The 15272-nt window shown below is 40.7% G+C and overlaps 1 protein-coding gene across 2 annotated transcripts in view; it reads left to right on the top strand.

Annotated features, from left to right (window-relative positions):
* Nucleotides 1-15272, top strand: part of BICD1 (BICD cargo adaptor 1) — a 188050-nt gene that overhangs the window by 127971 nt on the left and 44807 nt on the right. For both annotated transcript variants that reach the window (XM_075158472.1, XM_075158468.1), the window contains exons 3-4: nt 5980-6132; nt 9684-10121. In XM_075158472.1, coding sequence (XP_075014573.1) covers nt 5980-6132; nt 9684-10121 — 591 coding nt within the window. The remainder of the gene's footprint in view (nt 1-5979; nt 6133-9683; nt 10122-15272) is intronic.

Below are 15272 nucleotides of genomic sequence, written 5' to 3'. Positions count from 1 at the left end.
CAAAAGTTAGTAGTTTCTGGTTTTGGGCAATAGGAGCTGTATTTGTGCTCTTAAAGTAGTATGCCAATACAGCTGGTTAGATCAGATACAATATCATGAACTCTAATAACGCCACCTGAATGAAACTTTTTAAGGATGAGATGAGATAAATTCAGATTAAAAAGGAGGGTGCAGATTTTTAACAATGAGCAAAAAGAACCTTTGAAATAATTTATTTTGGGATGTAGAGATATCTGTGTATTGAAAGGGAAGCAAAAATGGTTCTGCAGGAGATACTCCGTCCCTGCTTAGCTAGGTGTCTATGAATCAGGAGGATCAGGCTGCAAATTCTGCAAAAGGGTCAGACAAGGTCACACTAGGTCATCCACAAAATCCCATTATAGTTTTAAATATATCTGGAAACATGGAAAATGTCATTCTTTCAGTTCAAGGTGAGTATACCTGTATATGAGAGAGGGAAACTTTAAGGCTAGTCCAGAGGACTGTCTTTGGGGACTTAAAACAGTTGATGGTAAATAAAAGAAAATGGTCCTCGCTCTTCTACTCCTCCTTTCGTCCTCTCTTCTCTCAACTTCCCTTATCCCTTCAGAATGAAAAATCAGGACCTGCCGGGGCAAGCTGAGTATCTCTGCAGACCAGCCGGTGCTCCCCGGCCGCCTCCTCCCTGGCATGGCAAGTGTCTTTCTGGGTCTTTTCCTTGTATTATTTTCCTCTCTGGATTCTTCAATCAGTAGAAAGGAGGAGGGGTGGCTTTCCAATGGTGTCCTGGTGTCCTGCTACATTGTGCTGGTGAGAAGAATTCTCTGTATGATACAGAATTAGATTTTCCGTTGTTTTTGGAAAACAAAAAATGTACCCATAATTCACATTAGAGGCTTCTAAAGAGGAGATATAATTGGGCTTTAAAGTTTCTAAGGGTATATCTTTATATTCTAAAAGTAATGAATCAAAGATATTTTAGAGTTTGGTTATTTTTTCCTCATTAGTTTCTCATGGATTTATTTATACTTGCATGTTGCCAAGTAGATACAAACAATATATTTAAAAAGAAGCCAAAATCATTTACCAGTGGGGTTAGTTTTATGATGGAATGATCCTGAAGGAAGTCCCAAACCTGGTTTTGGCCAAAGTTGTGCTGGTAGTGCTTCCCCATGTGAAGTTAGCGTGTTTGTAATTAAATTTGAACCCCAATTAAATTCTATTTTCTATATGCCTATTATTGTTCTTCATAAAAAATACACCTTTTATTTTCCTCTGCAGGGTAAAGCAAACATTGCATACAAATTTACAGCGAGACTTGTCAACAAACACATGAGATCATGGATATTAGTCTGAGCATAAACTTTCTATTACATTCAATATACTGCTAGCACAATAAAACTGTCATCAGATCGAATGGGATTTTATACTGCATCAGCTATAATACAATGCTATTAAATTGGAAGTATATAAATTTTCCATTGTTCTCTTACTCATGAAAATTAGAAATTTACGCACAGCATCATGCTACGGCTTGCATATCCCAATAGATAAGTAGTGATTTAGTCAGGGTAGTTTAAGGCATATAATTAATTTCTGATTAAAAGGCTGTTTTGCAGTGTGAACAATAGTACGTTTTACTGCAGTAAGGACCTGAAATCTTTTCATGAAAATTTGTATGAAAAAAATGTAGGGACAAACACTAGTTACCCAATTTTGTTTGGGGCAAAAACCAGTAGACAAAAACCAGAAATTAAAAAAGTCATTTATGTATTCCAGGATAGGGGACAACCAAAAATAGTTAATGGAACTACATTCACTTTAAAAAGAAGGCTTCAAAACACCACCAATTTCCAAAAAGTTCAGTTTATGGGTCTACAGTTCAGGAAATCAAGAGCCACCAGAGCTCATTTCTCATCTTGGAGATGAGAATAGCCAGCTTCCGATCACTGTCCCTTCCCAGTCTTCTTTCCTTAGGTATATTGATAGGACACAAGGCTGTAACAAGCAGCTTCCTTGGGCAACACTGGGGGTGTTCTGACAAAAAAATGACTGTGGGGGAATCATATATTTTTTCATAGTCCTTTCTCATCATTTTCAAAATTAGACATTTCCATTCTTTCATTTTAAAGTACCTTCTCACTTGCGATTATTTGATATTACACGACGTATTACAATGTGTCTACACACACTATTAATACAATGTGCTCTGTGTGTAGCATATGGAATACAGCATTTTAAAAGTCTATGCTGAATCAAAAATGAATAATATATTCATATATATTGCATTTAATTTTGGTAAGAAGTACAAAAATTTATTATTTAATATTTATATTCCACTGATGCTCAGAGACCTGTCAGGATTGAAGTGGTGGTTGTACTATACAGAAATGGTCCTTGTCCCTGTAAAACCTGGAGATGTCTTTCACTTTTCCTATATGAAAAGTCTGAAAACATATCTAAGTACTAGTGGATAAGTGACCTAAACAGACTTTATCTCAACTGAGCCTTCTGTTCTTCATCTCTCATGGGCTGTTCTGTTATGTGTAGGGTCACATGCATTGAGCTATGTGACTGACATCTTCCACAATTAGTGCTCACGTATAATTAGATGCAATGCTGACAAGGACTCTCTTGTCTTCTATAGTTTCACAGAAAGGCCTTTTCCTTCTTTTTTTGGCACCGATCCATTAAAACCATTGCACCATGTTCAGCTGGTGACTGGGATTGAAAATAATTTACAGCCATTAAAACGTTGCTCGTGTATCATTAGCTCCACCACTTGGATTAATTTGGTTTTTACAGATACAGTAGTTCATAGGGGAATCCCTTCTGGAAATGTAAAAAGTCCTGAGGCAGTGCCCTAGTAAAAGCATCTGGGTCAATTGCTCTATCCTGCAATTTTAACGTTCAGTGCTTGGTTACCAGTAAAGTTTAATTACGAATTACTTTACTAATAATTTGGGTTACATTGTCCTCTAGTGGCTCAAATAGATAACTGCCCTGTTGACAGACTCCTTTTGCCTTGTGTTTTTAAATCCTCTCATACTCTTTTCATACAAGTCCAAGTCACCTCAGAAAAAAGACTGATGCAATGGCCAATAAAAAGTTTGCATTTTACTGCCACTGTATCAGTACAGCAAGATCTATCCTCTATAAATGTATATTGTCTGCTTAAGAAATACATATTTAAAATAGTTCAAAATAATGACAGAGAGTTGCGAGAAGATATTGCATTTAATCAGAGCATTTAATGAAAACAAATATATCCTTCTTACTGACAGTTACAAAGAATAAACTCAGCGTGATTTTTTTTTTAATAGGTTGAAGACTAGTTCACTTCTAGAGAATGCGTAGAGATCTCATACGAAGGAAAACAGAACAGCCCTACAGCATGTCCTGTGGCTCCTCACTCACAAACCTCGATAACGCCAGGCTTTTGCCCTGTAACGTGGCAGCACTGCCTTTCACAGGGAGCACGGAGAGCTCTAGAGCGCTTTGCAGCTGGATGTTTGCCAGCATCATGCAGATGTTTCCACATAGGAGGAGGGATCTGGGAGCACGGAAAATAATGCCAGGGTGTTTGCAGTGACAAAACGCACATTTTGCGTTACTTTGGAGAGGTGATACCATATTCTCTCTTGCGTTGCCCCTGTGGCAGAGCAGCAGGATTGCTTCCAGTGGAAGCCTTGGCCCTGGTCACGGGAAGCACGGCGGGCAGCGCTGCGGCAGGCGCGGCAGACAGGATGCTCCGACTGGCGAGTATTCCCTTTTCATCCTGTTTCTTCCTTGACCAAATGCCATGAGTAACGAGGAGTAGAGGTTGCTCTGCAGAGATAGTTTCTCTGTGTGTAAAAGGAGGAGGAGAAGTGCTATAAATGCTTCTGTTTATACCTCCGAGATTATGTAGGAGAAGGAGCAGTTACAAGTGGTGAAGCAATGTGGCTTCTGCCTTCTTAAAGAAATGGTGGTGCGCTCCAGCAAGGTGCTAGCTCGCATTTTCATTTGCTGTTTGCAGTAATAGGAAAGACAAAGTACTCTGACCTTACAGAGTTAATATCAGAGGCTTTTTCAAGTAGTGTGCCTTGTACTCTTTCAGGGAAATAATATATCAGGATTCAGTAAAAATTCTTTGCTCAGGTCCTCCATCTCTGGCCACCTTTTTTCTTCCTCCCTTTTTGGAGAGGCCTTCCTTTCAACCAGCAGTGTAACTGTGTGCATTGGATGGATGTCAGCCGGTTGCTATTCATTCCCTGGGCTGATCATCCTCCAAACACTGGGAGAGTTGCAGAGTAGCTTAATTATGCTTGACACAGCGGAGTCGTGCATTTGATGTTGTCCATGTACAGACTCGCGCATATACCCACACCTAGCAAGCGTCATAACCGCCACAGCTGAGAACGTGCTGACAGAAACAAAACGTATAAAGGCAGCCCTGAGGTATAAAATGCCTTCACCTCGTGAAATCATCTGCGGTGCCATTCTTGCAGTTCACTCAGAGGCAGCGAGGGATGCAGGAATATTTGCACTTTTATCTAGTCCTCTGTGGCTCTTCTGCCACTGGGGATCTTTTAAATGAAAGGCGCGCCTTCAGTTAAGAAATCACGTAGGAGCTTTATTTGTTCTTAATTAGCTGCTAGGAGGGGTAAGGAGATGTTTTTTATTTTTCTTTAACAAAAAGGCTTCATTTTAAAAAGTGTTTTTGTAACTCTTGCATCAACATTTTTTTTCATGCTTTGCAATGTTATTTTTCAGAGGTTTATAATTGTTTATTTAACCTAGGTGCTAAGCAAATTTCTGTTTATCCTCAGTTCAGAACATGGGGTTTTATCGTTTACGTACCAGAGGGTGAGCTGTACAGATTGATCTATTCAGAGTTCACCAACTACAATTTCTGCTGTAATGATTTTTTAAACATTTCATTTTTCCAGGTAGATATCAGGCCAGTGGTTGCCCTCCCTCTACACTGGAATCTATTACAGAAACCCATTACTGCTTCCCAAGTGTGCTCTTTCTGACACCGCAGCAGCGAGGGGGCTCTGCCCCATCATTAAGGTCGCAGTGGTGCTTCCCTCCACCAGCTGCTGCAGCAATGCCCAGGTTCCTGCTGCAGGCGAGGAGAAGATGTGACCGATTATGCCTATTCCTATTGAATCAGGAAAATGTAGGCTTCTCTTCAAAGTAGAGGGGGAGGTCGCTCCTACTGACTGTGTCGGTCACTGTTCTCTTCCAGCTGTGGGTTAACTCCATCTTCCCGTAGTGCATTTTACATCAGGGTTATGTCAGCAGAGTCTTTCCAGAATAACCTGACCCTTGATGTCAAACTCAGTCAGAGCTGGAATCCAATGGAAGCAGTTTTTGGTGAAACTGATCCCTCGTGACCTCTCTCATAAGGCCATCTGGGAACTGTATATGCTAATGGGAAAAATAACGTGGTGACCTTGTTTGTTCTCAGGGTGTAATCCTGCTCAGCACAGCAATGCATTTGTCAGGTTTTTGACGAGCGCTTTACAGCCGTCTGCCTGGCAGGTACCCGTGTGCCTCTCTAATGCCTGCAGATACAAACACGAGTGCACCTTGCTCAGTGACAGATGTCTTTACAGAACAGGTGCTATTACTCATTGCTTTTCTGCATGAATGTAGAAAGCATCCTTCAGTAGAAAACAGGTGGTAATTTTATTTAAATCCAACTGTATCATAGGCCAATAAAGCTAATGAGATGAGATGGTAAAGCCTTGCCGGGTTTTCTGTTTCAATAAGCATCTAATCTTGAAACTGTTTTAATCAAGCTTCCTTATCAGATGTTCTCATTTCTGCATTGCCAGCACACACCTGAAATTACCGCTTGGCCTCGGATTAAAAGGTGATGCTGTTTTGATTTGCACTGTTAAATCATTTCTATTTGAGGATTAATTTTTTGTTTGGACTTTTCTAAAGGCAGTGTTCAACATTAAAGTGGCTGTGCATGAACGGTTACGTACTCGCATTTTCTCTCATCAGAATAACGAAATGGTGGAACTACAGAGGATACGAATGAAAGATGAAATTCGAGAGTACAAGTTTCGAGAGGCGAGACTCCTCCAGGACTACACTGAGCTTGAAGAAGAAAACATCACTTTACAGAAACTGGTGTCCACACTGAAACAGAATCAAGTAAGCATCGAAAGATTCAAGGCGCTATGCTGAAAAATGACACCATTTTCTCCAATTTCCATAATGTGATCCCGCAGAGCACTTTGATAGAAGTTTCTTTGTATATTTTTTTCAGTTGGGTTTTTGCTAAACACTTATTCTGAAACAGCGTTATTGGCCATTTTTGACGTAAGGGGAGGCCCTTACCTCAGTTTAGGAAAATCCTGGTGGAATATTTCGTTGCAGAACTTTGTAATAGCAGAGGAATTATTAAAATAGATAGAATCACATCTTTTTGCTTCCTGCTTTTCCTCTCCTCCCTCCCTGCATGCTGAACTCAGAGCCCAGTGGCAGAGTTCAGCCCTCCGTTTCCTCTCCGTTGGTTTCCTGCACGTCCCTTCCTCTTCTGAAGTGGAGAAAAGAGGAAATAAGCTTCTCCCCGTTCTCCTTTTTTTTCCTGCTCCTTGGGGTTTCCTGTACCGGTGTTGCTCTCTTCTCAGCCATGCTAACCTGCAAGTTTAGCAAGCTTCAAAAATAGGCGAAAGGATGTTAGATGTTCCTAGTTTGTCTTTTGTTTTCCTCATTACAGCAATTTGCAGCTGATGGCAAACCAACACAGTGTAATTTTCACTCCAGTGCAGAATGCCCCCTGAGGAACCACCATAAACAACAGCCCCACTGCATCCAGATGTAAGCAGTTGTGGGGTCTGTTCTCTCCCCCTTACAAAAGCACATCCAGCTTCCTTTGCTGCTGGATATATGTACCGCTGAGGAAGCAATCAAGAACACAGTTGTCCTTTAAATTGAACAAAAGAGATTTGTTCTCACGTCAGAAGAGTTAACTTGCCGTGATCAATATTTAAGTATCCAAGCTGGATGCTGTAACACTTTCTGCCTTTTAGACACTGTCCAGACCAGTATAACGTGGCTCTCCGTAACACCATTTCCTTACCTGCTAGCAGGTGGTAACAGCACTGCGTTGCAGCCCCTGGTTTATGCCCTAACCTACTGCCTGGTTCAGTTAGGGCTTTTTTCAAATAGCCAAGACTGTGACAGTCTCTAATGGCAGCCTGGTAACAAAGCTGCCTTATTCCTGCAGGAATACGCAGTACTATTTCAGCTATCTTTTACTGTTATTTTACCGCTCTAGCACAAATGCAATTGAAACATTTAAAACAATGGAGCTGTGCCGCAGGGAATACGCAGGTAATAGAAACGGGTACATCGTTTCCTTATTTATGAAGATACCCAGACTTTCACACTCCTGAAACTGAATTTATAGTGGATCATCTTTGTGTCAGAGTTATTTACCAAGCCAGCAAATTCCCCCTTTGAGGCACGGATTTTTTCCTCATCAACATCATAGGCGGCATTTTCACACTATCAGGAAATTAAAGACCCCTTTATGGATTGTCCTAGTTTCCCCCGGAAGAAAATCTGTTTGCAAGTGTTTCTATTTGTCATAATATTTCATTCTTAATGAAACTGAATGCCAGCAGTCTGTGGAGTGGAAAAGCATTGCCACATTTTTAATGGCTTTAAAAATCAGTCATTTTGCATCACATATCCATGCACTTGTGATTCCTAAAATAACTTTAATCTACAAGATAAAATTCCAAGAGCATTTTATACTTTAATACTTTAATTTACAAAACCGTATCTTACAAGTCTTAGTGCTAAACTGTCACTATCTGAGTTGGGGTTTTTTGTAGCTTTTGTAAGCAAGAATCCATGAGATGGTAACCATATAGATAATATAGACCTCTGGTTTTCATATGGATTTAAAATTCTAAAAGGTTTCTTTTTCCATGTCCTTAAGTTATAAACATAGCTTCTTGATGGGATTTAATAATTTTTCAGATGGACCTCTCTCTCCAGCCAGAAAAGATATCAAGTTCCTAAATGTAGATTTCAAAATATCATGGATTTTCCTTTTCTATTTAACATTTCCCAATATGACTTTGGAACTTTCTTTGTTGTTTGAAATGTTTCCATTCTCTGGGTTTGAAGATTAGTGCTTTGGTTTTTAAGTTTGCCTTTCCAAAGGCTTATGAGTACAAGACTTTTGACAGATTGATAAATATTCTACTCCAGTAGGAATGGTTGATATTTCTATTTTCACCAGAACCTTATTATTGTTTGTTTAAATATATATATATGTCAAATAAAAAATATTCTAGACAATGCCTTAAAATTGCAGATAATAATGCACATTAATGCATTTGAATGAGAAAAGCCTCAACTGAAAAAAAGCTTTTTTATGGAAGCATGAAAATTCAGTATTTCTTTTCCTCTTTCACCAAACTATTAAATTATTTCACCCAATACTGGGAATTTTTTGCATTTAGAAATGAAAGGGTGGATGATTAACATGATTAGAATTAAATTAAAAATCAAAGCATGATCATTTTTACCAGGAGAGTTGGTCAAGCATGGACAAGAGCCTTTACAAACAAAGCTCTTCCTTTTCATTGCTGTGGGATTTTTCCAACAGTGAAAAGGAAGATGAGGAGAGGCAGCAAGGGAAGGCGTTCTGCAGCGGGGATCGGCTGCACCATGTAGATATTGCTGAGCAACTGGTTTTGAGCTAGATTGGGCTTACCTAGGCTTTGCTTCTTGTTAGGTGCAATAGAAAGGACTGAATAAATGTGGGAGCTGCCTTTTAAAGAAGAAGAAGCAGCTGATTTTTTCCTCAGCCCACACCACCAATAAAATACCGCACGTAGGTGCAGGGCAGGGATCTTGCCCTCTGAGAAGGAGAAAGACCAGCGAGTCCCTCCTAGCCTGGCGAGGCTGCTCCGGGTCACTGGGGGAAGCACTTCAGGCAGCGCTGTCAAAGCAACAGGTTGCCAAGTGCTCCAAAACAGCATCCCCAACACACAGTTCAAGGATTGTGTGGCTGGATAAGCTGTTTACTACATTTGTCTGGTAGTTTAAAAATCTTGAATGATTTGGGTCATCTTAGAGTTTAAACTGATTGTATGAATAATTTGCTGTTTAATTTTTAAAGTCAAATGCTTCTTGAATAATGGAGAGGCTTGTATGAAACAGAGAAGAGAATTGAGGCTCTTCTAAGTTTTTGTACTTGAACACTACTAAGACACCAGGCACTTTAAAGTATCCATGCCTGAGTGACTTTATATCTGGTAATAATTTAGATAAAAAGTAATCTTCAGAATACTTCAATTAATAAATCAGACTATGTTAACCTGAGATCTATACATACCATAATATACCAACCTTGCTTATGGCAGTTCATAATAAATCTATGGTTATCAGAATATCTGCTACTAAACAGCCTTCTTTCCATGAAATACTTTATTGTCAGAAGTCACTCAGAAAAAGGTGTTACATTTCTTGATTCTCACATGCTGAAAAAATGAGCAGTGGAATATTTAACAGAGTGAGTTCCACTCGCGTTTTCTGTGCAGCCAGTTCTTTGCAGCTGCAGGCAATATCTGGTATTTCAAACTGTATTTTCTGTAACGCCTATTTCAATAAGGCTGATAAATGGCAGGTTTTCATGACTCAAGTTTTAGTATTATGAATGTTCTTTGTCTTGTCTAATTCAGGTTGAATATGAAGGCTTAAAGCATGAGATTAAACGATTTGAGGAGGAGACAGTGTTGCTTAATAGTCAGCTAGAAGATGCCATCCGGCTGAAGGAGATTGCTGAGCATCAGCTGGAGGAAGCTCTGGAAACGTTAAAAAATGAAAGAGAGCAAAAGAACAATCTGAGGAAGGAACTCTCCCAGTATATCAACCTTAATGATAGTATGTATAATAACCATATTAATATATCAGTAGATGGATTGAAGTTTGCAGAGGATGGGGGAGAGCCCAACAATGACGACAAAATGAACGGACATATCCACGGGCCTCTCGTGAAACTCAACGGTGACTATCGAACTCCCACGGGTAGGAAAGGAGAGTCTCTGCACCCCGTCTCTGACCTCTTCAGTGAGCTCAACATATCAGAAATACAGAAGCTGAAGCAGCAACTTATGCAGGTAAGAGTTGAATTTAATGACCTGGAGTGTTTAGACACACATCCTATGACCCTAGTGCCAGCTTTTGCAATGATTTCCCCCGTTCTTGACCACATACGTCCTGTTCTCAGACTTCTGCTTTCTGCATACCCAGATTTTTCTAGAAATACCCCTAGAAAACAGAGTATCTGTCTGTGAAAAGTCAGTGTGATCTGAGCAGATGTTTAGTGGGAAGAGGAGGAAGGGACCTAGTTGCTGCGGTTGCAGATGGCTAGATTCTTTTATCCTGGTTTGATGATGGGAAATGTCCCTGAGATTGCAAGTGGAATAAAGTGCTCTTCAGTATGAGCAAAGCTATCTGGAAAAAACCCCACTGAAATACAGACAGACTTGATTATGCTCCTTTGCAAGTCAGAGGGAGTTTTTGCCATTAAATTCAGTTCGAACAAGATTTGGCACACCGTCAAGAGAGAACAAAAGGAGAGGAGCGCTCCTCTTAATAACCGTGCACTCGGAGAGCATGTGGCGTGTGAGATGTCACAGAGTGCCCTTGTCCACCCTGGCAGTCCCAGCGGATGCGCAGGCTGCAGGGGGTGCCTTGGGGACCGTACAGCGAGCATTTGTTCTCTATTCATACAAGCCCAGCCCAGGCATAACCAGAATAGGAGCCTGGGATGGAAGCCAGATAAAAACTCAAGCTGCCAGCCCCGATGCTGACATCATCTTAGAAAGGGGTACAGTGCCACACAGAGGAAGGGTCCTGCTGCCCAAGCTGTTGAGCATCTTCTCTGCCACAAGAGCTTGAAAGGTTTTGACACCATCAAGGAAACGTCCAGCATTTTCTAGCTGAGGGCTTCCAAAAGTGCCTCTTCGAAAAAGAGTAAATGTAAATCCTTTACTGCTTAAAATGTAAAAGGCGATTTGGAAGTAAAGTAGCGCAAACCCAATTTTCAGTGCTTGCTAGAGAACATTAAATCTCTGCATGGTCTCTCCTATTTTTGCTGAAGAGTTAATTGTTCTATTTATTTTATTGCCAAACACACCGTGGGAAGTTTTGATCTGAGCTATGACATGGCAAACACTGATGACATCTAGTGCTTTGCACAAATAACTTTGATGCAAGATATACATAATTCAACTGGAAAAGCTTGAAATTTGGAATTTTGTTCCTGTGAAAAATTCTGTCAGAAACTTTTCCAGTATTAAAATGGAAACAGTGTGTGTAGTTTGTATATATATGCATATATAAAAATATGCATGTGTATGTACGTATATATTTATGTATATAATATATGCACATATATATTATATGCACCTTTTGTTTTCATTCAGGAATACAATGCTAAAAATTTTAAAACTACAGCTTCAGAAAAAGTGCTTTGAAATGTTCACATTTTAAAATACGATGTAAGCATTTTCAACCATAATTTACAACAAAGTTTATGCAATATAAATTTGGAGGAAAAGCTGTTTGGAAATGAAAAACAAGATTGTTTGGATATGTTTTGTCTTGATTTTATTAATTTAAATATTGAGCTTGATGAATCAGCAAACTCTACTTGAAAGATACTGCAAATGTTTTGATCATCTCTGACTTAAAAACTTACTTATTTTATGCTCCTTAAACAAAGAGTCGGCCTTCTGACAGTCATTGGCCACAAGCTGCCCATCACAGAACCCTAGAAAATAAATATAACATTTTTGGTCACAACAGCTTTGCTGGCCTCTAGCACCCTCACGCAAATAGCCGCCACCATTGCTCAGCATTCTAATTGTGTTAAAAGGTTTAAAAAGAAGGACTAGACTCAGGTGGAAATCTGATTTCTTTAGATACTGAAAAGGCTTACTGCAAAATGCTGATGTGTACTTTTTTTTAAGTGATCATCTTCTTTGTTGAGTTGCATCAGCTCACCTTGGGTGACACAAATTAAATGTGAAAAATTCCTCCAAAAATTTTCCTCAGAGTAGATCGGAGATTTAATCGGGTTCAAACTGTCAAAAGGAAATTCTTCAGCAAAACTGGATTTTTTTCTCCTCAGCAGTGTCTTTGTCACATGGTGTTCATTCAGCAGTATCTCAATATTTGGTATGTCTTCCTCTTGTTTTCTCTGAAGAGGCTGTTCTATGCACACTGCTGAAGGAACTGACCCTCTCTTGGGAAGTAGTTTTATGTCTACAGGACAGCAGGCTCCTTTTTTGAGAGAAGCAAGCTTCGGATTTGCTATTTTGTATCTCAAAAAGAAGCCTTCACTAAAAAAGTTAGTATGACAGATATAATTCTTTCTGCAGCTTTAAGATGCTGCTGCATGATTTGTGCTGGTCATTAGAAGAGATTTAATTGCAAGTGTTCCCCTTCCATCTTTTAAATCCACTAAGTAACAAATATCTTGCTGAAAATGCTCGTATTCCGAGATTTTCTTGGAAAAGCTCAAGGCTTTCTGCTCTGCTTTCATGTTTGTTGTCCAGTGGGAAGAATTATCCATCTCATCTTTAAAGCCTAGGACTTCTTTCTTCTTTCCATGGTGATGCTTTCCCCCATTCCTGAGGCCAACATCATATTTGGAAAACTTAGATTAAGTTCTCTTAAAAAAAAAAAAAAAACGAAAAAAAAAATCAATTAGTACAGATTCTGACACTCTTCTCCAGCTGTCTAGTACTCTCTGACAAAGATATGATACAGCTGAGGTTCAAGGTTCTTGAACTGAGTTTTCCTGTTTCAGTATCCACCAGGAATTGTCCACTGATATTCTGATGTTATTTAAAAAAAAAAAAAAAGGGATAAATAACAATGGTAAAATTGGAGTGGTGGGTTGTCCCTGGTTGGATGTCAGGTGCCCACCAAGCCGCTCTATCACTCCCCCTCCTCAGCTGGACAGGGGAGAGAAAATATAATGAAAGGCTTATGGGTCGAGATAAGGACAAGGAGATCACTCAGCAACTACCATCACGGACAAAACAGACTCGACTTGGGGAAAATTAGTGTAATTTATTACCAATCAAATCAGAGTAGGATAATAAGAAATAAAAACTAAATCTTAAAACACCTTCCCCCCACCCCTCCCTTCTTCTCAGGCTCAACTTCACTCCTGATTTTCTTTTCCCCATGCGGCGCAGGGGGACGGGGAATGGGGGTTGTGGTCAGCTCATTACACCTTGTCTCTGCCGCTCCTTCCTCCTCAGGGGGAGGACTCCTCACACTCTTCCCCTGCTCCAGCGCGGGGTCCCTCCCATGGGAGGCAGTTCTCCATGAATTTCTCCAATGTGAGTCCTTCCCACAGGCTGCAGATCTTCACGAACTGCTCCAGCATGGGTTCTTTCCACGTGTCCTTTCCATGGGGTGCAGTCCTTCAGGAACAGACTGCTCCAGCGTGGGTCCCCCATGGGGTCACAGGTCCTGCCAGCAAACCTGCTCCAGCATGGGCTCCTCTCTCAATGGGTCCACAGGTCCTGCCAGGAGCCTGCTCCAGCACGGGCTTCCCATGGGGTCACAGCCTCCTTTGGGTGCATCCACCTGCTCTGGTGTGGGGTCCTCCACAGGCTGCAGGTGGATATCTGCTCCACCGTTAACCTCCATGGGCTGCAGGGGGACAGCCTGCCTCACCATGGTCTTCACCACGGGCTGCAGGGGAATCTCTGCTCCGGCGCCTGGAGCACCTCCTCCCCCTCCTTCTTCACTGACCTTGGTCTCTGCAGAGTTGTTTCTCTCACATATTCTCACTCCTCTCCTCCAGCTGCTGTTCCGCAGCAGCTTTCCCCCCCTTCTTAAATATGTTATCCCAGAGGCGCTACCACCGTCGCTGATGGGGTCGGCCTTGGCCAGCGGCGGATCCGTCTTGGAGTTGGCTGGCATTGGCTCTATCGGACATGGGGGAAGCTTCTGGCGGCTTCTCACAGAAGCCACCCCTGTAGCTCCCCTGCTACCAAAAACTTGCCATGCAAACCCACTACATTTGGTTTCCATAACTGCAAACTATAGAGCAAATTGGGAAGAAAATCTCCTCAAACTGAAATCTTTGAAGGGAAGGATACATCATTAAATGGGTATAGCTACTTTTGAATTGCTTTTATTTTCATTTTAAGATGATAAAGATCCTTACTGCAGCTACTAATTTTAATGTCAAAAAACCCCCAACTGGACTGTAAAATAACTGCAATTCCCCAAAGTTTGCTGTGGGTGGAAATAATAGTATTGTCTGGAACAAGAAATATAATTACTGTCCTTGGAAACAGCAGCGTCATTAATATGCAGAAGGTGTGCTCAGGCTGAGTTGGAGCTTTGGGTTTTTTTTTCCCTTGGAAATAGGAGCATGTATTTATAACTTTAAACAGAAGTGGATTAGCTTAATCCATAATTACTGGACCAGAATGAGTAAAATTTAGTAGATCTATGTATTTCATTTTACCTACTGTCCAAGCTGGTTTACGGGTTTTAAAAGTTGCATGTTTTCTCTGGAAACAATCCTTTCTATTTGAAAGAAATATTTGTTTCCAGAATGCATTCATGTTCAGCAGAGAAATGATCATAAAGATCCCAATTAACTCTGTTATAGTTTTGCTTCATGATAGAATATGATGTCTGAGATCAGTAATCTGGCAGGATCAATTCTGTCTGATTAATTTAAGCAGACACTGAAACACCATGCTGCCTTAACACCGAGTTGTTTTCTCGAAGGAAAGGCTCTCTGGCTGTAAGATCTATATTTATTTTTACACTAGTGCAATCTACAGTTAATTGCCTACTTCCATGTCAATATACCCACAGTGAACCCATACACTTCAAAAAGCCAACTGCCTTTGGTGTGTAATGTATGGATCATTATTATCCATATGATTTCTCATCATCAGGTGAGAAGGTCCTTTAAATTAACCAAAACTCAGATTTTCATGCGCATGCGTAGCTCACCTTACCAGCCTGAAGGAATAAATACCTTCATTAGCTGATGAAGGTAATGCAATTAACACCTAAGCCTGCTATACCAGGTGTCAATAACTAGAGTTCAGCTGAAAGTTTCTGGGGAGAGGAGACCCGGGGCAGACTGCTCGATGGAAAAAACAGAGGAAAGCTAGCGAGGAGGCTTTTGCAGGGCAGCTCTCTCAGGCTTCCCAGCATGGGTCTGACCGAGAAATCTGTGAAGAGTGGTCACCTTTTAAGAAGATGCTCTTGGCAAAGGG

This window comes from Calonectris borealis, chromosome 1 (assembly GCF_964195595.1).
Source record: "Calonectris borealis chromosome 1, bCalBor7.hap1.2, whole genome shotgun sequence".
Taxonomy (NCBI): domain Eukaryota; kingdom Metazoa; phylum Chordata; class Aves; order Procellariiformes; family Procellariidae; genus Calonectris; species Calonectris borealis.
Note: the sequence above shows the minus strand (reverse complement) of the source record. Positions and strands in the feature narration are given on the sequence as shown.